The sequence below is a fragment of the Theobroma cacao genome, chromosome 8 (genome assembly GCF_000208745.1).
Source record: "Theobroma cacao cultivar B97-61/B2 chromosome 8, Criollo_cocoa_genome_V2, whole genome shotgun sequence".
Taxonomy (NCBI): domain Eukaryota; kingdom Viridiplantae; phylum Streptophyta; class Magnoliopsida; order Malvales; family Malvaceae; genus Theobroma; species Theobroma cacao.
Genome location: NC_030857.1, coordinates 2,875,685 through 2,898,421, shown reverse-complemented (window position 1 = coordinate 2,898,421; position 22,737 = coordinate 2,875,685). Strand labels below are relative to the sequence as shown.

At 38.2% G+C, this 22,737-nt stretch overlaps 5 protein-coding genes across 8 annotated transcripts; 1 reads left to right on the top strand and 4 right to left on the bottom strand.

Moving 5' to 3' along the window:
- LOC18591744 (outer envelope pore protein 21, chloroplastic) lies at window positions 539-2,756 on the bottom strand. Of its 3 annotated transcripts, none has more exons than XR_001929145.1 (5): window positions 2,609-2,755; window positions 2,044-2,118; window positions 1,787-1,917; window positions 1,372-1,470; window positions 539-781 (listed from the first exon to the last, which is right to left on the bottom strand). XR_001929145.1 is itself a non-coding variant. In XM_018126405.1 (5 exons), exons 1-5 carry the CDS (start codon window positions 2,699-2,701, stop codon window positions 698-700), a joined length of 504 nt encoding a protein of 167 aa, XP_017981894.1. In that variant the 5' UTR covers window positions 2,702-2,756; the 3' UTR covers window positions 539-697. The 3 variants fall into 3 exon arrangements, 2 of the variants coding, with proteins under 2 accessions (XP_017981894.1, XP_017981895.1); XM_018126405.1 differs by having other exon boundaries at window positions 1,787-1,939; window positions 2,609-2,756; XM_018126406.1 differs by lacking the exon at window positions 1,787-1,917.
- LOC18591743 (dolichyl-diphosphooligosaccharide--protein glycosyltransferase subunit 1A) lies at window positions 2,959-6,705 on the top strand. Its single transcript, XM_007018051.2, has 10 exons — window positions 2,959-3,152; window positions 3,447-3,491; window positions 3,619-4,253; window positions 4,345-4,492; window positions 4,572-4,748; window positions 5,088-5,156; window positions 5,288-5,377; window positions 5,579-5,737; window positions 5,832-6,056; window positions 6,334-6,705. The coding sequence occupies exons 1-10, from the start codon at window positions 3,057-3,059 to the stop codon at window positions 6,523-6,525; spliced, it is 1,836 nt and encodes a 611-aa protein (XP_007018113.2). The 5' UTR covers window positions 2,959-3,056; the 3' UTR covers window positions 6,526-6,705.
- On the bottom strand, window positions 6,820-8,816 carry LOC18591742 (peptidyl-prolyl cis-trans isomerase FKBP18, chloroplastic). Its single transcript, XM_007018049.2, has 6 exons — window positions 8,490-8,816; window positions 8,129-8,199; window positions 7,948-8,034; window positions 7,633-7,782; window positions 7,443-7,502; window positions 6,820-7,147 (listed from the first exon to the last, which is right to left on the bottom strand). The coding sequence occupies exons 1-6, from the start codon at window positions 8,725-8,727 to the stop codon at window positions 7,085-7,087; spliced, it is 669 nt and encodes a 222-aa protein (XP_007018111.2). The 5' UTR covers window positions 8,728-8,816; the 3' UTR covers window positions 6,820-7,084.
- Window positions 9,089-13,473, bottom strand: LOC18591741 (MLO-like protein 9). Its single transcript, XM_007018048.2, has 15 exons — window positions 13,072-13,473; window positions 12,815-12,872; window positions 12,421-12,668; window positions 12,007-12,123; window positions 11,869-11,923; window positions 11,652-11,740; window positions 11,487-11,561; window positions 11,310-11,398; window positions 11,127-11,176; window positions 10,972-11,012; window positions 10,714-10,887; window positions 10,407-10,442; window positions 10,255-10,322; window positions 9,981-10,041; window positions 9,089-9,720 (listed from the first exon to the last, which is right to left on the bottom strand). The coding sequence occupies exons 1-15, from the start codon at window positions 13,204-13,206 to the stop codon at window positions 9,418-9,420; spliced, it is 1,599 nt and encodes a 532-aa protein (XP_007018110.2). The 5' UTR covers window positions 13,207-13,473; the 3' UTR covers window positions 9,089-9,417.
- LOC18591739 (protein S-acyltransferase 21) lies at window positions 16,171-22,677 on the bottom strand. Of its 2 annotated transcripts, XM_007018046.2 has the most exons (10): window positions 22,277-22,677; window positions 20,572-20,685; window positions 20,340-20,460; window positions 19,951-20,156; window positions 19,348-19,416; window positions 18,968-19,039; window positions 18,730-18,858; window positions 18,185-18,265; window positions 17,884-18,090; window positions 16,171-17,485 (listed from the first exon to the last, which is right to left on the bottom strand). In XM_007018046.2, exons 1-10 carry the CDS (start codon window positions 22,319-22,321, stop codon window positions 16,577-16,579), a joined length of 1,953 nt encoding a protein of 650 aa, XP_007018108.2. In that variant the 5' UTR covers window positions 22,322-22,677; the 3' UTR covers window positions 16,171-16,576. The 2 variants fall into 2 exon arrangements, with proteins under 2 accessions (XP_007018108.2, XP_017981238.1); XM_018125749.1 differs by lacking the exon at window positions 18,185-18,265.

Genomic DNA, 22,737 nt, shown 5'->3' with positions numbered 1-22,737 from the left:
CAATCCCTTGCCTAGTAATTTTTAATCAGATTTATAAACAGAACAAGGTCCACTAGCACAGACCCCTTGCACCTTGATTCTGGGAAGTGCCCAGACAGGTTGAGTGGCAACTGCTAGGGGACGACGACACGTCCCTTCTTGCTTTGCTCTTTCCTTGTTGGAACTCATGGCCCCAGCACCGGCTATATCTTTCTCTTTTTCAGTTTTTCAATTTCCGTACCCTCTCATATCAGGATGATTTTTGTGAGTTATACAAAATGAATCAACCATGGTACGATGGTGGAGAATCGATGATCAAAATTTTATTGAAATCAAAACCATATCTAAGACCTGCAAGATGTGGCATCCATCTTCCAGGCATATAATTCAGCATGAGAGTTGTATCACCAATTCCCGACATGTGGCCCGTTGCCTACATGGATTTTAGTCAAAAATGCATCTAGCCTAAAATCCGGTTGTCATTTTTTGAACCCTTCCCCTTGGCTGTACAAAAATTCTAAACCCATTCAATCACCATGACAAGGCAGAAGGATTCGACTAGAAGAAGAAGAAAAAGAAAACCCCAAAAGGGAAGAAAATAGTCAGTGAACCATGACACCAATCAGCCTCAACACAGCTGTCTGTCCATCAGAATCAAAATGAACATAATGTTTTTGGGACTCAGCTCACCACCAAATGAGCTCAATCTTGTACATTCTCACAAATCGTATCTTATGTTCCATCTACCATTCATGTCAGCATTGAGGGTCCAATTATTTTCCCTAATCTGCATGTATGGAACCTGAAAGAGGAATTTTCACCAAGAAATTAAAAAAAAGGAGAGCTTAAACAAAGGAACTTCAGAAGTTAACAGGAAGAAAAGATACAATGCATAGATTACTAGGAGGAAACCACTTGAGCATTGAAGCAAAAATTGACTCAACCGTTCTCGTTATTCATATTGAATGCTTTCCACATCAAAATTAGTAAATTTTGTGCACAAATTGTAAAAAGTAATCTCATGTTAAAAGAATTTCCTAAAATTACAGTGTACTAAGATTCCAAGTGCTCTAAAAGGTTGCATTTGGGTGAGATACCAAGATGTCGCAAAGATGACAGTTGGGTGGCACATGGAATTGATAATTAGATGTTTCAGTACAAACATGACTTGGAAAATAAAAAATGCAATTAAATCCCAGACTAAGACTAGTGCACCTTAAGGCTCTCTCTGAAAACAAACTGAAACATGCCCAAATGATCAAAGTGATCAAGATAGATGATGGGCAACACTAAAAAAAAAAAGCAAATATAGGAATAATCAAAATTAAATGCATTTCCCTCCCAAAGATCAATATTTTAGATGTTCAAATACCATTTATAAAAAGGAATTACCTTGTCAAATACTTCGTAGCCAAGTTTGAGTCTAACATCTTGGTCTTTCTGGAAATTGAATATGCTAAAAGAAAATTCAGCAGCTCCTTCTGACTTCCTCTGTCATGTTAGTTGCATAAACTATTAGCAAGAAAAGCTAGAGCTATGTGTAAGTTAGGATATGGATTACACTCATGGGAATAAATAACTGCAGTTATCTCCCTAAAGAATCACTAGAATTAAAGAAAGCTTTGATGGCATCATTCCAATCAAAAATAAGAAAGAAGGAAGAAGTGTGTAAAATGTACTCATGGGCATCAATTCAAAATGGTTTTTTGAGGAAAAATTGAATCATGTGAACCAAAAATTAGCAAGAATTATTCTTCAAATATCAAGCACTGAATAAATGCTCTGAAAACTTAAAGGCAGCACCAACCCCCTTGAATTCTTGGTCAACATCGTATCTTCCCTTGACAATGAAGTTTACCAAACCATTGTTGGTTACAAGAAAAGACTTTTTTCCTTGCACTGTGTACCGCACCTTATCACGCTTATCATAGCGCATTCCTACACCAAGGCTTGTAAGTAACTACAGAAACTTATCAGTCATGTTAATAAACTTGGAAAACAAAAAGCTTAAGTTTGCAAGTGAATGTTCATAAAACAAGAGCATAACTATTGGGGACAACATACATCAGGATAGAAGTGCCTTATCATAGCACATAAGTTACCCGGGGCCCCAGTTTTTGTGTCTAGCTCGCCACGAACCTAATGTATAGATACAGAAGATGTCAGAAAACAATTACTACAATAAAATGTCAACAAAGATTGCTCAAATAAAATGGATTCAAGATGTATACATGTACAATTCTCCCTTAATAACGACAAAAGCATAAGGTGACTTAAAAAAAAATTTCCTTTTGGGTATTTGCAATATCTCGCATTCACGTTCAAATCTCAATTTTGAGCTGCCCAAAGGGGTGAAATTTTGCAGGCTGTATAACACATTTAATCTACAGAAATTGCAGGAATTCTAGCACTCTGATACGCAATAAGGAATTAACAGTCTGGGCAAGTTAAGCAAGGAACACACCAGAAGTCAAAGAAATGATAAACAAAAAGCTGGAAAGAAACCGTGAAATTTCAATCTTTAATTATATGTCTAGTAGTGAAATCCTACATCTCAGGGATAGAAGTAAAAGGCAAAAACTGAAAGCGCAAATCAAAGCAGAAAAGCCGAAAGCTTTGAGAAACAAACCTGCAAATGGGTTTTGGAATCGATAGGGAACTTCTCCTTGGCGTGGATTCTTAGAGCTTTGGAATCTCCACCGTACCTCAACGATGTCTCCATTTCTTTCTTTCTGCGGTTCCTATCTAATCTAATTTTCTTGTTTGTACCACTAATTAACGCACTTGTTGAAAGCCAAGGTACCAGAAATATAGAGCAACGTGTCACACTTGTGGGCTGAAGGAATTTGGGCCTGGTCCTGGTGAGCTCGTTGAAAGCCCAATTTTAGGTGGGGTAACACGAGCCCATTTTTATAAACGGAACCCGACCCTGCCATCTAGCAGTTGGAATTGAAGAACGTTGTAATAAGAGTAAAACAGAAGAGGAAGAAAGTAGGAAAAAAAAAAAAAAAGAGTCAAGCCGAGAAAGTCTGAGGTGAAGTCAGAAGTGCATCTGGTGGGGGAGAGAGTGGGCGATAATGGAGATTTCGAGGTTTGGTTTACTTGTGTTTACAATCGCAATTCTGGCATCACCGGCACTCTCCGATCTAGTCCTCTCCAAAGTCGATCGACGCGTAAGTTTCCTCTTCTCTTACGTTTCTATCTTCTTGTCGATTCAATTTTTCATTTCCCCGTGTTCTTTTTCTCGAGGCTTCTAGGGTTTGTAATATGTTATCCTTGTAAGTTCCTTTTCTCTGATTGATTCACTGCTTCTTGTTAGTTTCATTTTTTTAAGCTTCATTTTCCTGTTTCTGGAGTTTTTTTTTTATCGATCTCAGCATTCGGATCTTTTGGTTGACCTGCCCGTATCTCTTTGATCTCTGCAAGCTGTAATCTTTATGCTAACGGCGTTTCTTGTGGTGTTGCAGATTTATTTGACATCACAAATTGTACGGATTTCTTCAACTTTAAAGGTGCTTCACTAATGCTTATTGCTCACTTTTCCTTCCGCTCTGCAGTTGCTAAAGCTCTCAACTATCTCTCTTTTTTTTTTTTTTTGAATCTCGGTTCTCTAACAAGCGCTGTGATATTGTCTTCTAGGTGGAGAATGCAGGTTCTGAGATGGTGTCTGAGGTTCTGTTGGCTTTTCCCGAGCTTCAAGCCAAAAACTTGGCATATTTGATGGCTGCCCAACATGAAGGGAAAGGGAAAGCAAAAAATTCTGTGGTTGCTCTCTCTGTTGAGGTCGCCAGCCCGAAAGACATGCCTCCTGCTTTAACATTCTATTCAGTGTCATTGCCTAAGGGATTAGCTGAGGGTGATAGCTTCACTTTTGATGTCTTGGCTGTATATACCCATGCCTTGCAACCTATTCCTGAGCAAATCACTCAGGCTGATATTCAGCTTGTAGTTTACCAGGAAAGTGCATACTATCTATCTCCTTATGTTGTCAAGGTCCAGTCCCTAAGCATTAAATTGCCTGATTCTAGAATTGAATCCTATACAAAACTGGAGAACACAAAGATTCATGGTTCAGAAATCAAATATGGTCCTTATGAGAATCTTCCTACATTCTCGTACTCACCCATAGTAGTTCATTTTGAGAGCAATCAACCCTTTGCTGTTGCTCAGGAATTGGTGAGAGAGATAGAAGTTTCCCATTGGGGTAATGTGCAGGTCACCGAGCATTACAAGCTCGTCCATGGTGGAGCCCGAAGCAAGGGTGAATTTTCCAGGTTATTTCTCTTATGTTTCCTTTTTATGGATTGTGGTGAGTGCCACAGGAGGTTGGAAGTTTGTTTCTGACTTCTAGCCTTGATTCTGCAGGCTTGATTTCCAGGCTAGACCAAATCTTCGAGGTGCATCAGCCTTTAGGTATCTTGTTGCAAATTTGCCACCAAGGGCTCATTCTGTTTATTACAGGGATGAAATTGGCAATATATCAACATCTTATCTGTGGGGTGACTCCAAAAAGGTTGTAATGCAGATTAGGATTTAAAGAGTATCTATCTCTGGGTATTTTATTTTTACTGAAGTGCTATTTGTCTTTGCAGACTGAACTATTGATTGAACCAAGGTACCCCATGTTTGGTGGCTGGAAAACTGCTTTTACCATTGGATATGGCTTGCCACTTCAGGACTTCTTGTATAAATCAGAGGGGAAACGCTTTCTTAACATCACTTTTAGTACCCCAATGGTTGAGTTGATTATTGATACTCTCATTGTGAAGGTTGGTAGCATGTAGATATTTCGATTTAGATATCTTTCTTTAGGCCTCAGAATGATGGTGGGTTGGAAATTGATTGGGAGTATCTATCCCAACCTTGCCTGAAACTTATATTAAAAAGTGTATTTAAGTACTTACAACTGTTATTCTATTAGGACATGATATATTTCTTAGTTATTTATTATGTATAAGACATGTTTTCCTCGAAATACCGAAGATGCAGTATTATTATGATCCTCAGAGCTAAGATATGCATGTATGATATATTAGTTGCAGGCTGGTGAATAACAAGAAAATTGCTTTACTAGCAGCCTTACCTTGACCTGGTATTTTGATTTACAGGTTGTGTTGCCCGAGGGTTCTAGTGACATATCTGTATCTGCTCCATTTCCTGTGAAGCAGTGGCAAGAGGTATTAGAAGGCTTAAGATTTTCTGTTGCTATTGACCATATATTTTTATAATTTAGGGTTCGTGTTTGTGCAGAATTTGGAATCTGAAGGCTGTGGTTTTTTATATATAATGTGCTTATGGTTGTATGCAGACCAAAATCTCCCACTTGGATATTGATGGTAGACCGGTAGTTGTGCTGGAAAAGACTAACGTTGTGCCGGAGCACAATCAATATTTTCAGGTATTGATGCTTTGTCCATTTTCAATCTGAATGACATGCACACTGGTTCTAGCATATTAGCGTAAGGCCTCAACTCTGATACCTCCAAATGAAGAATATTGGATATTAGGATATATAATAATCTTATATTTACTGAGTTATGTACTTTAATGGATTGATATTATACCGCTCTTCTTGTTCTGATGTTTGTTTACTTTTCAGGTCTATTACAAGTTCAACAAACTATCGATGCTTAGAGAGCCACTGATGCTAATTTCAGGATTTTTCTTTCTTTTTGTTGCTTGCATTGTTTATATGCATGCTGACATATCAATCTCCAAGTCTTCTGCTTCTTATTTGGCTAAACAGCAGTGGGAAGAGGTGAGTAGGATGACACTACACTGTTTACTTGGCTCTCCCCATAATCATCATGTACAAGCACATCAGTTATAGACTTTGTTTTCCATAATTTCAGGTTCAGGGTGCAATTCAGCAGGTTCAGAATATCATGAGCCGATGCTTGACAACACATGATAAGCTGGAAGCATCACTACGTGATCTTTCTAGGACAGGGGATGTTCAAGCCTGTAAAGCTGCTCGAAAAGCAGCTGATGGTTTGTTAAAGGAGCTGTCAAAAGAATTGAAACCATTGCTGACCTTCTTGCATTCTTCTCCATCAGCTGCTCAAATATTACCCAAGGTTCACCTGTCTTTTACTTTATTGGTGTTTTTGCTCAGCTTTTCTAGATCAATTTGAATATGTGTTTTTGACCTTTCAGATTTTTCATTTGTTGCAACACCTTATTTTGATAAAATTGGTTAAGCCTTGATTTCTGACAGTATTTTTAGTCGAACTTGACTGTGCATGACTGAAATATTCTGTTTTGCTCTGGATGTCAGTAGCATTTGTACTGTCAAGTTTCATTTTGCTTTTATAGACTGTTGGTATAAGTCATTTCTTTTGGATGTCTGTATAGGTGGAAGAGCTGGTGGCTAAGGAGAGAGAATTGCAAGAAAAGGTGATGGCAAAGCACTCTACAGTGGTGGATGGCTATGAGAAGAAGTCTGGGGCACGGGATATTGAGAACCGGGTGGCGTTGCAGCAACAGAAACTTACAGCATTGAGGCAGGAGGTTGACAATCTTCTTGAGTTCATTGATGAAATATAAAGTAGGCATAGTATATTGCTCCAAACTGATGACCTTGTCATTTGTAACGCGGGGGTCAGAATTTTGTTTAAGGATTATAGATGAGTTAACCCTAGTTTCAATGTTTTCTTCTTTTGTTTATCTCTGGAACGTTGTTTCTTCCTTAATCTATATGACTTTTACATACAATTCAATATTGAATGCTTAAATCTCTGCCCAAATTTCCTGGAAAGGGAAAAAGAATTAGTTAGCCAGGATGATTGGCTCCAAAATAATAAAGTTTTATTTAAGTCAGCTCATAATCGGAGTTTCTCAGGAAAAAAGAAACAAACTGATTTGTGTTATCATTGATATTTCACCTAGGATTTAAAATTGACGTTCCTGACAGGACATCAAAATAAACAGGCCTGTACAAATATCCATCCAAAGCAAAATATTGTTCAGGATTGGGCCATAAATTACAACGAACAATCTCAGTTAAAAGGGCGAGAGACCACGACTGGAGCAATGGGCGCAACTGGAATGTTAAGGCTTTTTTCACTGCCATGCTATTTCCAGGAGAAGGTAGAAGTGAAAGGCTTTACTTCTCTTCGGGTGGCATCACTTGCAAAAGCTCGATGTTTAGCTCGAATGTGCCTCCTGGCTGCACAGAAGATATATGAATAACTTTAGTTTGGGTTTTTATAACTCAATTGCTGACCCAACAGGTTTCTTTGTCTCCAAAAGAAATATAATATATATGCTGCTGAATGAGGCAGGATTTCACAAATCTGCCTATTTATTTAACTACTACTATTACTACTACCATATCCAGTCTGAAGACACATAGCAACATTAAAGAATTCAAATCTGCGGATCATGGAGAAAAGCTATAGCTTCACCAATTTTGTCAGCCATGGAAAGAGCTACAAAACATAAGACACAGACAAGGACTTTACCGGGATCTCATTCATTCCTTTCTCGCCATAGCCCGCCTCTGGAGGAACAATGACAGTCCTCTAGAAAACATAATAGGAGAAGATCAAACAAAAGCTTGTAAAGTAATAGCTGAGATGATAAGAGGGAAAGAGGAGATTTAGAGAAGTTATCAAAACCAAACGAATAAGGAAAGAAAGAGGATGCCATTACCTTTCCCCCCACTTTCATTCCTTCTGTTATTGAGTACATAGCTGGTGGGGGCTTTGGTGCAGCTTGTGCAGAAAACAAACCATTTGGGTTGTCTACAAAATCTCGTTTCCTTTCTTTCCCTGGAGTAGCTCCAACCTTGAATTCATATGGCTGAGCAAAGAATGACACAATGAGTGTTACAAGACCATATTTTTTTTAGGAATTCTTGACATCTCTGGGAGAAAATGCTACTTGTTTTGATTGAAGAAAAATAGTCCTGAGTGCTACCCCTGCTCCCAGACACACATGCTATAGATGCATATAACAGGATATAACCTGGGCAATGATACGATTTCCAGCTAGAAGTTTAGACTCCCGACTTGAAACAGCAGTAATACCACGGTATATGCAGTCAAAGTGCACCTGAAACCGAAAGAGAAAAAAAAAAAAAAGCCAGGGAAGAGGGTTAATATGAATCCATAACTATGGAATAGAACGCATTCATTTACAAAGAGACCTGTACAGTTGATCCTTTTTCTGCTACAGAACCCTTTCCTTCGACAACATCATAGTATTTCAATCCCTCGGCTGTTGATTCAACAACACAAAGCAAAAGGACAGTTATTTTCAAATGCTCATCAAGACCAAGTTTCAAGGTCTCTTCTCACCAGTTGCGCAGCATTTGCCATATGCCAATACATGAAACCAAAAGTTGACTTGTATGTTCTAATTTCGGTAATTTATGGACTGAAATTAGCAACCAAAGTGAATTTGATACTCGAGATTATGACAAAATTGAAAATTGTTGAAGAAAAGCGAAAGAATTGGATGCACAAAAAGCATAAACGATCAAAATCTAAAGGAAGGGAGCAACTAACGGGTGGTGAGATAGTCTTCAATGGGAATGGTCTTCTTGTTGCGTCTCTCTCTGGCCTCTGAGAACTGGGGCAGTGAAACGAGAAAGAAAGGCACTGAAGAGACTAATATCGCACACCTTCTTGAAATGGGTATTGATAAAACAACTTGCTTTGTGTTGTGCGTTTGATTTGCACTGCATTTTGAGCAGATTTTATGACAATCAAGGTTGCATCTCTGTAGAATTCTTACTGATGCCATGACCACCTGGCCCTGTTGCAGTTCGAAAAGCCTAAGGTCGTTAGAAAACCTGCAAAGCCCACCGACCTCTATCCATTTCAGTCCTCCAATTACCTTTATACCCTTAACCGGTCAATCTTTCCCTCTGCCGACCGTTATCATCACTTCTCAATTATATTTGGCCCACGAGTCCAAAGGAGCCTGATCCATGTTGGACTTAAGCAAGCTGGGGTCTCAGGTCTGTGATGTATACATTTTACTTGTTACTATCATTTTCAGAACGTTCCTCGTCAATTCAACAGTAAATTTTGAAGAATGCATCAAACCGTCCCATGCATGAATGCTGAAAAACTGTTGATATATAGTAATTAAAATTTCAGGGTCAAAAGTGATTAAGTTGTCTTACTAATTCTGATGTAAACCAGTGTGTATGGTACTACAGAACTATGTAATGAAAATTACATTACAACATGCTGCACCCATCAGCTACAAGTAATGCAGTTTGAGTTGTATCACATCCATGATCTATCAGGTAGAGAAGGGATAGTTGTGGCCAAAAGATTGTAAGACTATTCAATTTCCTGTTTCTTCCAATATGAACCCAGAGCAAGTTTGGTGTCTGCTGGTTATAGAAAATATGCCTGATTCTGAGACGAAGGAAAAGCGATACGCCCGTCTGTTTTACTGCATCCACCATCAAAGTTATGATACTCATGGTCCAGTCAGAAGGTCATGCTGACCTCCATTCAGATCCACACTAGCTCTGATGTTTGCTGTCCGATTAGGGGTTGATGTCTCTGCTTCAATAGCAACATCCTGATCATCTAGACGATCCATGTTCCCAGCGGCAGAGCGTTCATGTAGCGGGGAATTCTCAGGGCTTCCACCCAATGTTCTTGTACGAGGGGCTTCTGGCTTCCCATCGCCCACCTTCTTCACAGCCTTCATGTGCCACTGCTTTAGGGCCTTGGAAGTTTGTTCATCAAAGATTGACCTCTTCATGGTTGATCCCATCTGAACACCCCATAGAAGAATTAATCAAGCAGAGAGACTAATATGAAACAGAACGGAAAACAAGAGCTTCATGGATAAGTTTCGTTATTGTTATTATGGGTCCCAAACTTGTCTTGGTTTTATGAAGTCTGTCTTAGATTTTCAAAGTACGTTCCTCTCAATCTTATAATAAATTACTTCTGCTTGTCTAACTTCAAAATTTCAGGTCGCAAAGACAATCACATAACCGAGCAGAAGAGCAATTAGTATTATGAGTGAACCTGAGTAACAAGGGCATAAAGTGGAAGTGTGATGTAACTGCACATGAATTGGACTACTACCCTGCCAAAAAAATTTCAACATTAGGAACAGAAGATCAATGCATACAGTATGAATTCACAGATTTACAATGGTAGCTACTCTGTAAAAGCTGTATATCAAATGTTCTGCTTAACTGAAAGGTAAGCCATGAGTTTTATTATGGTTGGATGGTTGTAACAGCTGAAAGGACTCTTTTTAAAGTTGCTTCTCACCCAGGAGAGAAGTATGGCTTACCCAAGAATAACTCTTGCAAATATAAGACGTAAATCCTGATGAAAACATGACTGTAGGCCGAACTCATACTGCATCAGGAGGAAGCCTTAGTAACTTTCCAGTACTTCTGGACACAGGAATATGAAGCAGAAAGAAGAGAACGACATCATTACCGTTATCCAGAAGAAATATGTGATCTCGAATGCATTCTGGAGATCAGAGACATACAGAATGTCAGAATAATTTTCAACAGTACAGAAAGCCCTCAAGCTATGTGCGTAAGCCACGTTAGAATCTATTATTATTTTGAACAAATGAAAGCTTCAGTTATCATTTTACAAGAAAGAAGATGATGTTCTGTAGAACCGGCTAGTGGTGCAAATACAGTAAGAGAACGTAATGGAAAAAAAAAAAACGAAGTTCCATAAGGCGAACAACAATCATTAAAAGAAGAAGAAGAAGAAGAAGATTGTAAAATACCTGAAACAGCACAAAGTGGATGAGATGAAGGACTAACCGAGGCCAAGCAAACCAAAAATGCCCGTCAGAGACTTGCACAAGAGGCATCCCTTGTATTACAGCATGTTTTTCTACTATTTCAATTGCCATTTGAGCTATAATTGCTTGAAGCTTGGTTCCAACTGCTAATGTTACCTTCAATAAAATTCAAAGGTTATTCCTTTACATAAAACATAAATGGCATGATTAAATGGAAGTTTTCCACTGACAATCTCTTACCACTAGAGGAATCATGGATAGAAAAAACATAGCATGCCATCCTGAAAGGATCAAACCAGTATACATGAATCACTCAGCGTATAGGAGGAAAAAGCAGTAAATATGGATAAAAGAAAGACAAATAAAAGTAAAAGAGAAGGTAAAAAGGAACTAACCATTAACATCCAGAAGGAGAAAGATCACTGCCGAAGCCCATAATATCGGACTGCAATCACCAGGAGTATGAAAGTTAGTAGACCAATGAAAGCTGCTCTAAGCTATCCTGACGGGTTTCGTAAGAGCGTGGCAAAGGTGCTAATTGAACTAGAAGTTCCGGAAAACAAAGATCAGAATCTCACCTAATTCCAACGACAACCTTAAAGTCATCCTCTAGTGATCTTTTAATATATTTTTGAAAGTCAAACTTACTTCCAGGTGCTAAATGAACCTACAAGAATGCAGTAATTAACTCATAATCTGGTATTGGTAACAACAAAAAGGTAATAACAGAACTTCTTCGGCGGTAGGAAACTCACAGTGACGAATCCATGGCGCATTGTTAAATAGTCAGCCTTGCGAACAGACCTGAAGAATTGTCGCCAGAAGCATACCTGGAAGAATTTATTCCTTTTAACAAGTGTAGTTGCAATCTGCAAAGCTGATTGTTTAAACCTTCAAGCGAACAGTTTATGACATCTTACGAAATAAAAGGAGAATTTTGTTTTTGTCCAGGGCCTGGTGTGGTCTCTCACAAAGGATGTCTCATGAGTGAGCCTAAACCTTGAAGGATCTACAATTAGCAAGCACCAGTACCAAGTCAGCATGTGAAGAATTTAAAACTTCAGGCAAGAATTTACCATCGATGAAGCTAGAAGTTAAAAACAAACTGATGATTAACTGTTACATCAAATTTTGTACCATTGAATTCATTAACACCAGTACATTCCCGTTCCCACTCCTTCCACCCTCGTGTCTGCATTACAAGAGATTCATACATGAACAAGTATTAACTCCATTCATCACTGAGAGGGAAAAGAAACTGAACAGGATAGCCACCTTTAATCTTCCAAGCAGCATTGTTATGGCGCTGTATGTCACATGGAAAACTGCTAAAAAGAATATGAAAATATGCAACTGGTGTAATCCATTGACAGATATTAGTGGCACGTACCCCTACAAGTACAGATTGTAAAGCTGCTTTAGATAGCAAGTCGGAAGAGGAGATAGTTAGAAAGATTCACAGATATACACATAATAAAAACAGTATAAACATGAAGGTATACACATACTGCTGTGCCAAAAAATGGAGCAATACCCCCTTCTCTTTCTAGTGCATTTTATGTTAATCAATTGGCTAACTCATTTGCATTTTTTAACTCAAATTATACACCAGACTGAGCTCATCATCAAATAATGTAACATATAAATGTACTAAAATTTATAGTAATTTGTAAACCAAGATGCACTTACATGCTCGCACGCTGCACCTTTGCTAGCACCACCTAAAAATCTACGCTCATAAAATAGCAGTCTCCGATGTGCACTCTCGCCACCATGTTGTTGCTCAGGCTGCTTATTCTGTGCTTTATGATGTGTAGTATCAACTCTCTTGGGGCAAAACAGCATAGTATCCGCAACCTTTACTGGAATACAGATATTGGAGATATAACTCTGCCCGAATGTCAGAAGCAGAGAAATGAATCCCAAAACCATAAGTTCTGAAAGAAGACAAAATGTATATATATGAAAATTGTTCAACAATCTGCAGTAGGTACCATGTGAATTGTGAAAGCAGGAACTAGTACATATATTATTCTAGAAGGACCAGGAATCAAAATTTGAGTATCAGGTCGGGGAATTTTACCGCCTTTAACTTTTTGTAGAGCCTCGTACAAAGCCATCTTTCTTCTTTCTTCGAACCACTGGAATGAAACATAATCAAAAAAGTACAAAGTAATAGGTAAGAAGAGGAATATATATTCAGTTACCATAACAAATTAAAAAAAGGGTTCTCTCTTCTGTTGGTTTGATGCCGAAAAATGGCCATTTCTATGGCGGTTGCCTCACCAGGAAATGAAAGCAACAAAACAATGCATGTAAACGCTGGTAATTAATGGTTACCTCCCCAATTGCATGGAGAAGCTTTTCCAGGACGATTGAAATAACAACGATGACAGCACAAACAACCGCCACAGCCCAGGTTGGCGTTTGGTCAAGCTCCCTCGCAGCAGCACCGCCTCCTTCACCTCCCCCCATTAATAACTTCCTCAAAAAACCGCTCTGCTCTATTAGATATGCAACAACAACCTCAACTCTTCAAACACTATCTACCTATCTATCTATATCTAATTGTTATTTTTTATACATTAAGGGTATGCAGCTTCAATTAGAATTGATTGGAAGAAAAATCCATCTCCCACTTAAGCAGGCAGCTTTGATGGGTCCGATCCTGAAGGCCAAACTTTCATCGTAAAAATCAAGTTTTGAAAAGTGTCATGGAGAATTCAACCTCTGGGGAGAAGGTGGTTTCCTTTCCTTGTTTCCCTGTTGTAACGGTATTGAAGCGGGAATGTACGGAGAGGAACAAGTGGCGGTTGGTCACCCAGGATTTGCCCATTCCTGTCCCCTCGAATTTCCAGTTTGCCCCTCTTCAACCTGTCAACGGGAGTGCATGCATGTAGGAATTTAGTTAGAACTAGGTCAGCATATGACCACAAAGACAAACTATGAACTTTTTTTTACTAAGTAAATTTAGACAAATATCATGCATATTTGTCTAAAAATTCGAGTCCTCATACTTTCTCTTACACCAAAAATAAAAAAATAGACAAATATCAAGTAGTCCATGAGTTAACCAAAGGGTATGTTCCCAGGGAGGTCTACTCAATCGACCTTGTCTTACCCCAATCAAACTGAGTTATGTTACAAATTGTTTAGGCTAAGTTTTTCTATTTCTCATTATTTGTGAATGATCGAAATGTTGATTAATTAATATAAAATTTCAAGGCCATGAGGAGAAAATAATGAGAAGAATATGGAGGAGGACCAAATTGAACTGAGTTACTATTAATTAGGGAGGTGAGACCAAAAGTTATTAAAAGATAAGAGTTGAAGTGAGAATATACCGCTTAAAATCCTTAGGGAGAAAGAGAGAGAAGGGGGAAGTAAAGGCTTAATTAGGAGAGAAGTCCTAGAGTGCAAAGGGAACTCTATTGCATATGATAAGAGGAACTAGTTAGCATCAACAATCTAATCTAATGTTCCAGAACCCCATTTCTGAATACCCCACTTTCTTTGTTCACCATGCATGAGAAACCAAGAATTCGTGATTCATCCCAAACATATTTATCTGCATGCCTATTGAATCTCTAGTTCGATCAAATGCGTGAACAAGGAGTGTAATGAGATCATCTCCAATCCCAGGTTTGCAGCCGTTCATGCTGCCAGAACTCCTTCGAAGGTATACTTGGTTTGTGCTGCGTCGCATATTCTAAATTTCTAATCCTGGAAACATGGTCTACATCCCTCTCTACTCTTAACAAAAACCCAACTATTTCTTGGCTCCCCCTTCCTTTGAAACTTCTTGCAATGGGCTTTTTCTTCACGTTCCCTTTGAAACTCCCGAGTTTTTCACTGTTTTCAATCCCACAACCAAAGTTTCAGCTTATACCGAGGCCAAAACGATATTATCCCCAGTGCTAGAATAGACACAATCTTGGTCTGGCCTACGATCCCATTCTTATCTCCGGGCATGACTACAAGATAGTTCATGTCTTTGTTATTGATGAAGATCAAGAGTATGGGTTTGAGATATTCTCATCCACTCTCAACTCATGGGAAAAGTCCAACCCAAGACTGAGGTGTGAATCAATATTTGAAGCCTCCCATTGAGGAAAAAAAAAATATTTGAAGCCTCCCGAGCTGAAGCTGTGTACTTTAATGGATCTCTTCACTGGATTAAGCAGGGTGGCAACATTGTTGCCTTCAATGTGAAGACAGAAGACGCGCGGATCATTCCCATGCCAGATAAACTGGTACTGAAGATGATAAAGTCCCAACAGAAAGAAGCCATGGTTCGGCCTTGTCAAAGGGTGTTGGTGTATTTTCAAGATTGAAGGATATTTCATATGATGGAAGAATTATTATTAGCTCAAAAGTTATATTACGAAAAGTGACATAACGTGTTTATTAGATATAGAAGTGAATAGTTATCATTTCAATATATAATTCAAAAGTGTAGAGAGTAAGAGTAAGAAAATGTTATATTTTATTATAAACACAAATACTAGAGTTTTTATCATTTTCAAGATATTTCGAATTTCTTATCATCTACTTACGGTAAAAAGTTGATAATAAGGCCAAACGATTTTGTAAACCCTCGAGTGTATCTAGCGGTAAGTGTAATACGAAAGTTAAACGTTGACTTTATTGTATCCTTGAGACTATTCGTGTTATTTCCCTTTATATATCCTTTGCATATCGAGTGATGGGAGCGAAATAAATTTAAAGATAGACGTCTATTTGAAAAGCTCGCTTTGAAGCTAATTTTTCCTATTCTTAAATACCGTATCAAAATCTCCCTTTCAAAATCTCTCTTTCCCACCAACTAAGGGTTGATCAATGTAGTTTATCTTTCAACGTTAGAATTTTTGGTTTGGGTCCTCAACGATTATGATAACTGCAAGGGGGTTAGTCCGAACCCGTGTAGCATCTCTACCATCTGGAGACGATTTACATGTCATATTCTTTGACGGTAAATGGGTTGTTTCTAAGGGACAGAAAAGAAGAGGATTCACATGTATAACATAAAATCAGATGAGTGGAAGAAGATCGAGGCAAAGCAGCAGGATCAAACATGTTTTGAGGATGAGGAGATTGATTACATCTACGTTCCGTTTATTCCTTCCATAGTTAGAAATGAATAGTAATTTATCAACTGCAGATCGTTCTATTATCTTTGCAAAATCTCCAAATTCCAGGACAGAACAGACTAAGAGGAGGAAAATAGTATGAGACCATAAGGTAGACCAAGGAAAAGTGAGTTGAAAGCTAGCACCATGTTTCTTGCTGTATTTTCATTTGCAACATCTAGAAAAGCTCTGTTCTAGGGAAAATCATGAAGAGATTTGTCTCTTTAGAATTCTGGACCCCTTTTTTTCCGTAATAATATAATATTTTGCATCTTGAACGCTGCTATAATCTGACTTGAAACAAAAGAAATAAAAATAAAAATATATAATAATCGTGCTCCACTTGAATCAGAATTCTTACAGTTACAGATCCTGATTATCAACAGCACACAGTGATTAAATGAAATTATAATTCCTATACTATAATTAACTGGTAACTACAACGATGGAAAACCCTTTGGTTAACAAGGCCATGCCCCATGCCCGAATAAACTGTTTGATTCTGTAAAGCTAAATAGTTTCAGTTTGCTCTGAAGAAAAAAAAGAAGGTAAAGAAACTGCCTTGAATTGACAACTAAATTGCATTCAAGCATAGAACCTAAACCGTGCAGCAGATATCCACAGGCTGCACAAGAAAATAAACTAAATTAAATGAAAATTTTAACTTCTAACACAAGCTATCTTGAAAACCAAATTAGTTTCCCTTATTTCGTTGCTCAAGGCAACCTAGATGAAAATTGCTTTTGTTGAGAATCACTAGGAACAAACACAGGTAGCTGGCCACCTCTCTGTGATCTACCCTGCTGATAATGACTTGATGTAGAACCTCTATCCAAGCCAACAGACAATGAACTACCACTCCTTGTTCCTCGGTTAAGCTGCTCCTTCATAAGAGGACCACCAAAAAATATCGATTGACCAGTATATAAAAGCTCTGTTCCAGGAACCTGCAAAGAACCAGCACTTCTGGAAGATGAAGAAACGAAGCGCCCAGCTTCTGGATCCCAAAAAACTGAAGTTCTTGTGCTTTCTGTAGCACTTAAACTTTTTCTGAAAGGATATCCAGCAGCATTTTCTTGTGCAGCATTTTCACGGGCAGCATTTTCATTCTCTTCACTTTGTTTAGCTGACAAAGGAGATTGATTGGCTGACATTTGGTACATGGGGTTGAAATGTTGTCTATTTGAATCTTGTTGTGCCAAAGAGGGGGTTATGCTGGAAAGATGAGGACTACTAACATTGCCAACACTGTGGCCACATGATTCAGCATCTTCTCTGCTAGCACGACTTGGAGGATATGAGCTCAATGCCCCTGCTCTAGAATTTTTACTCTGAAACCCAAGATCACTACTGATGGGACTGCTTCTTCCGCTCACATTACTACTAGATGGTTGATCAACACTGTATGAATGATGTCGAGACCCTATTGGACGAAGGACAGATGACGATGCTCTAGCTTTGGCAGCTGCTTTAACTGCCTCATTGGAATCTAATTTTGCAAGTTTCCATGCACTAATTCGGACAGGACGTTGGGGTAATTTTTTACCCTTGTCCGGTGAGTGTACTGCATCTGGGTCTACTGTGGATGGCAAGCGCCCTGGCTCCAAATGAGGGATGATTTCATCCTTTGAGAGACAAATAATCAGTTTTAATGTGTAACAGAAAATCCACGACAGTTGATCACCATATGAGTGCATATACAGAACCATGTTTAAGATCTTGTTCCTTTATAATAATAATAATAATAATAATAATAACAACTACAATTTTGAATTCATACTTATAGTCACAATTTGTCAATGCAAAGGCAGTCCTACTCTTTTAACGTACAAATTGAAACTGCAATTTATTAAGAAAGAGTATATTCAGTTGATGGTACTAGAATATATATAGGGATCGAATAACAAGAAGCACCCAGCTGAAAAGCATATAGTAGTTATAACAACTAAGATAAATAAATCCACCTCATCTCCAACATAAAATAGCTGATTATTCAAGTCTGTAATTAAAGAAATAGTGGTACCTGGTGGTCCATGAAGATTCTTGGTGGGGTACACCAAGCACCTTTGTATTGCAAGCTCATTCCAAGAGAGCTTCTTCCACTTATGGCAGTCACAGCTGAACTTGTAGGTGACGAAGGCATACTCTGCTGATCTCCACCATCTGCAGACTGTCCAGGTGGTTCGCTTTGTGTTCTCATTGCAACAACATATTCATATGTTGTGATACCCTGCAGTTGGAAACAACAATGATTCAGTACTAAAATATTATGACAGGCTGAGAGAAAGAGAGAGAAAGATGGAGAGCGAGATTTAAGAAAACACCTTCCGAATCAAAATTATATGGAAAAAGAATAGTTCTCCCAGGGGCACAGTGGCAAGAAAAGAAACAACTGTGCAGAGGGCCTGTAAACATTTGTGTAAAAAGGTTAAGGCAAAACCCATGGCAAACAAGGTTTAAACATTTGTGTAAAAAGGTTAAGGCAAAACCCACGGCAAACAAGGTTTTCTTTCATTCTTGGAGAAGTGAACACTAGCAGTAATGTATGTAAACTTAAATCGCAAGAAACTGGAAGCATACATGCATTCACAGAACAATTTGAAGCACCAATCAACACAATTCACTCCTTAAACTAACATACCCAAGAAAAGTTGAGGTTTAAGCGAAAACTCACAGAACAAACCAGTAGAGTTCATGATTGCCAAAAAAAAAAAAATTCACGCAAATATTCTATGATTAAGCATCTTTGTTTAGGGCAATAGATGAAATCAACAACGCTACATCCTCCTGATCAACCCACGCTGCTCTGTCACATTGCAATACGACAGAAACAATCTGAATTGTTAGATAGAGAATGCAGAAAACAAACCACCACAGTAGCGAAGGGGGGACGGGAGAATCCAACTCCAAGTTTCTCACTTATCTCACTTTCTGTACCTTTTCTATCAACAAAGCATCGAACAAGGACAGCAATGCCAACACCAAATTCAACAATAAGCTGACAACCACAAACACGCATAGGTACAGGCAGATAAGCTCAGTTCTTGTCAGGAGGTTATAAGTGAGTGATATGAACCATTATCCAAAAATTATTGTAAGAAATTTACCCAAACAAGGCTAGCTGCCATCAAGCACACGAAAGTGATGTAATTTTTCCTCCCCACGCAATTATTCAACCACTGGATGCAAAGCAGTAAAATGTTTAGTCATGCCCAATAATATATGAAGATCTAAATCATTATACAAAGACAAGATGGTTTTTAGAACATTAGTGAGGAATTACTAATTGCAGAGCAAAAAACAGAAACTACAGCATAAGGCCCAGGCACTACACTTAATTTTTTTGTCAACCAGAAGCCCTAGGTGACTTTCATGTCCAGTTACATAACTTACATATCCTGGCTATGCAATTCTTACCAGTTTCTCAAAAAGAAACTTAGCCTCATGAAATCAGGAAAGTGACAGAGATGAACATTTAATAACTCACTCGACAATGATGATCAAATCCATCAACACATTTGTCACAACTTCTGCAATGCTTGCTGAATTTTCGCACCTGCAAAAGGTGAGTTGAAAGGGGCAAGGAGAGAGTTATTATAAATCAACACCATGCAATCACAAACAAGCTTCATTCAGAAATAGCAAAATGTGCTAGCCAGTTGTTTCAGAAGCGTGGCAACTCTTAGAAACTAGTATGAATTCATCCTATGGATATTTCTTGCATGCATCACCCAGGTGTGTCAAAAGAAATTAAATGAGAAGAAGGTGAAACATTATGTCTTTTCATCATCTAACAAGAGAAAGCTATGTCAGAACACGGTTTTTGTGTTTAAGCATGCACGTGGCTAAGAGCGCTAACGCACAAGTTTGGGCTAATAGTCAAACCAGATACTGCAGTGTCTTAAGTTTTCCTATTGCTAATTTTGATTATTAAAAACAAAAACAAAAAAACATCTTTGCCTTGCTTACTCATTTCTCTTATTTCTGTGAAAAGACATGAGAGAGTGAGAGGAAACAAAAGGAAAAAGGTTCTTTTCTTTGAGGCGCAGGGTTGGGGGAGGGGAGGACTAGCTGCGAGTATGAATCTTACCTCTGCATTACACAATGTGCAGAATAAAGCATCTTCTTCTCCATTTTGTTGCTGCAACAGGTCTTCATCTTTGCGGCAATCCCCTCTTACAAGACAACCACAAAAGAAACCTCCTAGTTTGGAACACCATGTTGAACCATGCCTATTAGATTGTCTTCCATACTTTAATCCTATCTTGCTAGGTTCTTCAATAGAAGAAGAATTCCCTGGTTGAACAGCATGAAATCTATGATAAATTGAGAAGAATAAAGACCTAGAAAGAAGCTCATATCTTAATACAGGCAGCAATACAACAATTCTCATATGCTTATTCTATCAATCAACCAATTAACTTCATAATTTCCATGCAGTCTTATACGGAAAAACCACAAGGCAATGGAAAAAGTTACCTGGCAGATCCATTTCATTATGTGATTTATAAGCTGATGTCTTGTCAGCTTCAAGAAGAATTCCAGGATCAGCAGGATCAATGGCTGTGCATCGAACGTAAAGAATGAGAACAGAGAGTGCCTGAAAATGAAAATCAAGTATTAAGATAATAACTAAGAAAGCAACCAAAGAAGTTTTAGATTAAAGCATTAAAGACTTCAGTAAAACTAAATTAAAAGGTTATGTGCTTACCAGGACAGAGTAGACACTAATAGCCACATATTCATAGATGTCCTTTCCAAGAAAGGGAGCAAAGAAGGCATAATATGCAACAGATAGCAAAAAGAAAACCGTGATAGCCACAACCTGTCCACCATTTAAAAAATAAACAAAAACAAAATGCTAATTAGTTGTTGTTGAAATAACACACATGCCAGAAATTTACACCATGAATTTTCTTAGAGGCTAGAGCTTACAAGAACACGGAACCAATAATACTTGATTATTACCAAGGCAATGAAAAATTGCTAAGTTAAACATCAAGTCTACCATATATGGCTTTGTAGACTATTAAGATTCTCTTCTACAATCATGACTTGGTTTCCAAATAAGAAAAAGTGGAACTTAGTTCCTAAAAAGAAAAAATCTGAAAAATCTCAACAAATCAATGAAGGCTAATGTAGAGGGTTCTTTTGGTTAGAGAGAGAGGACGTGTTGCAGTGAGTGAATCGGGATGCGCTAGAGGCAGCAGAGAGGAAGACTGGAGCAGTCCTTGAAGTGTAAGTACTTTAAGTGGCAAGTGGTGAGGGATGAGAAAAGGTGGGAAAGGAAGCGAATAATGACGATTGGGAAAAGCTGAAGAGAAAGAATGCTTGGAGGAATCCTGAGAGAGCTTTCAAAGTAATCTCTGCTGGGTCTCTAAAAAAAATCCAATCTTATCTTTCAAATTCTTATATTTATACTGAGTAGGAACGCTTTCTTAGGAGTTGTTTAGGAGAGCACGTTCAATCATGGGAAAACGTGTTTGTCACGAAAAAACAATTAAAGAACGGTTTACAAAATATTAAAAGAATGATCACGTAATTAGGTAATGGGTGTAAGTTTTGATAAATGAAGCAATAGCATTTAAAAGTACGTCACATGTATTTTTAAGGAGTAAGGAAAGAGAAAAGGATAAAGCACATGTACTTCAAGGAAAGTTTAAGAGGAAGTCCTCTTAACTATCTCCATATCTGAGCCACCAAACCAAACTCTCTAAAACATCTCAAATGTGAAAGTAATTCATGAACCCTGTCTCTTATTCTGAGTCTCTTATTCTGAGTTACTTTCACTTTTCCATACAAATAGCTATTCTATGCTTGGTCCTGTGTGCTTTTGTACTTGGAAAGCTCTTTGGGCACTTTTGCGCTTGGAACGCCCTGGGCGCATGAAACGCCCCTGGGTGCTTCCACATTTAGAACGCCTCTAAGCGTTTTCACGCTTTGAACGCCCACGGGCGCTTCCGCTCTTGAAACTCCTCTAAGTGCTTCCACGCTTGAAACGCCCTTGGATGCTTCCATACTTGAAACAACCCTTATGTAATTTTGCTATAAAGAGTACTTTAAAAAAATAATAATTAATCAAAATTGAGCATCTAACAAAAACAGTACGCATCTCAAACAATAAAACTCCAGTTAACCTGTATTCATTTAAAAAAAAAAAACTTGCAAATATAGGACATAATTAAATGCAAAACACACGAGGAAAACCTACTCATCCACAAAGAGAATAATGTACATAAATGTAACGAAAATAAAACATACACACAATAAATGAAAATTTGTTCAAATATTAAAATGCATAACCTTACAAGCAACGACCCCCATAACTGTAATCAAAAAGTCACCAAAAAGGCTACATTTTCGAAAACAATACTAAAAGAAGCTGCTGGCTGAATAATAAAAGGGAAGAAATGAACCTGAAATGTGTGAGCTGGCAGTTCCCATCCATGACGCCTCGCCATTTTCAAACAGGTGCTCTAAACTCCTTATTCACTGCTCCAAAGAACCACCACATTTGACTAAACCCATCGTGAGAACCCCTTAAACTAAAATCTCAAAGCCATTTGCCTCACAACTGGTCTGGTCTGGTCTGGTCTTTTTTTTATCTTTCTTTGGCAGCAAAATCTTTGTTTTCGATCACCTCAAAAAGAAAGGGTTCAATCTCGACCCACTAGCAGTAAACCGGTTTTGAGATGACCCATGAAGTTGGTTTTCGGTTTTAGGGTTTGTAGAGTCGAACACATCGATCAGAGAGCCCTTGAAGAAGGAGAAGAAGAAGTAGAAGAGAAGGAGGAAAAAAGAGGACTGTGTCGGACCATTTTTCCATTTTTCATTTTTTAGATAACGAGATTCGCACACACGACACCGTTTTATCTAA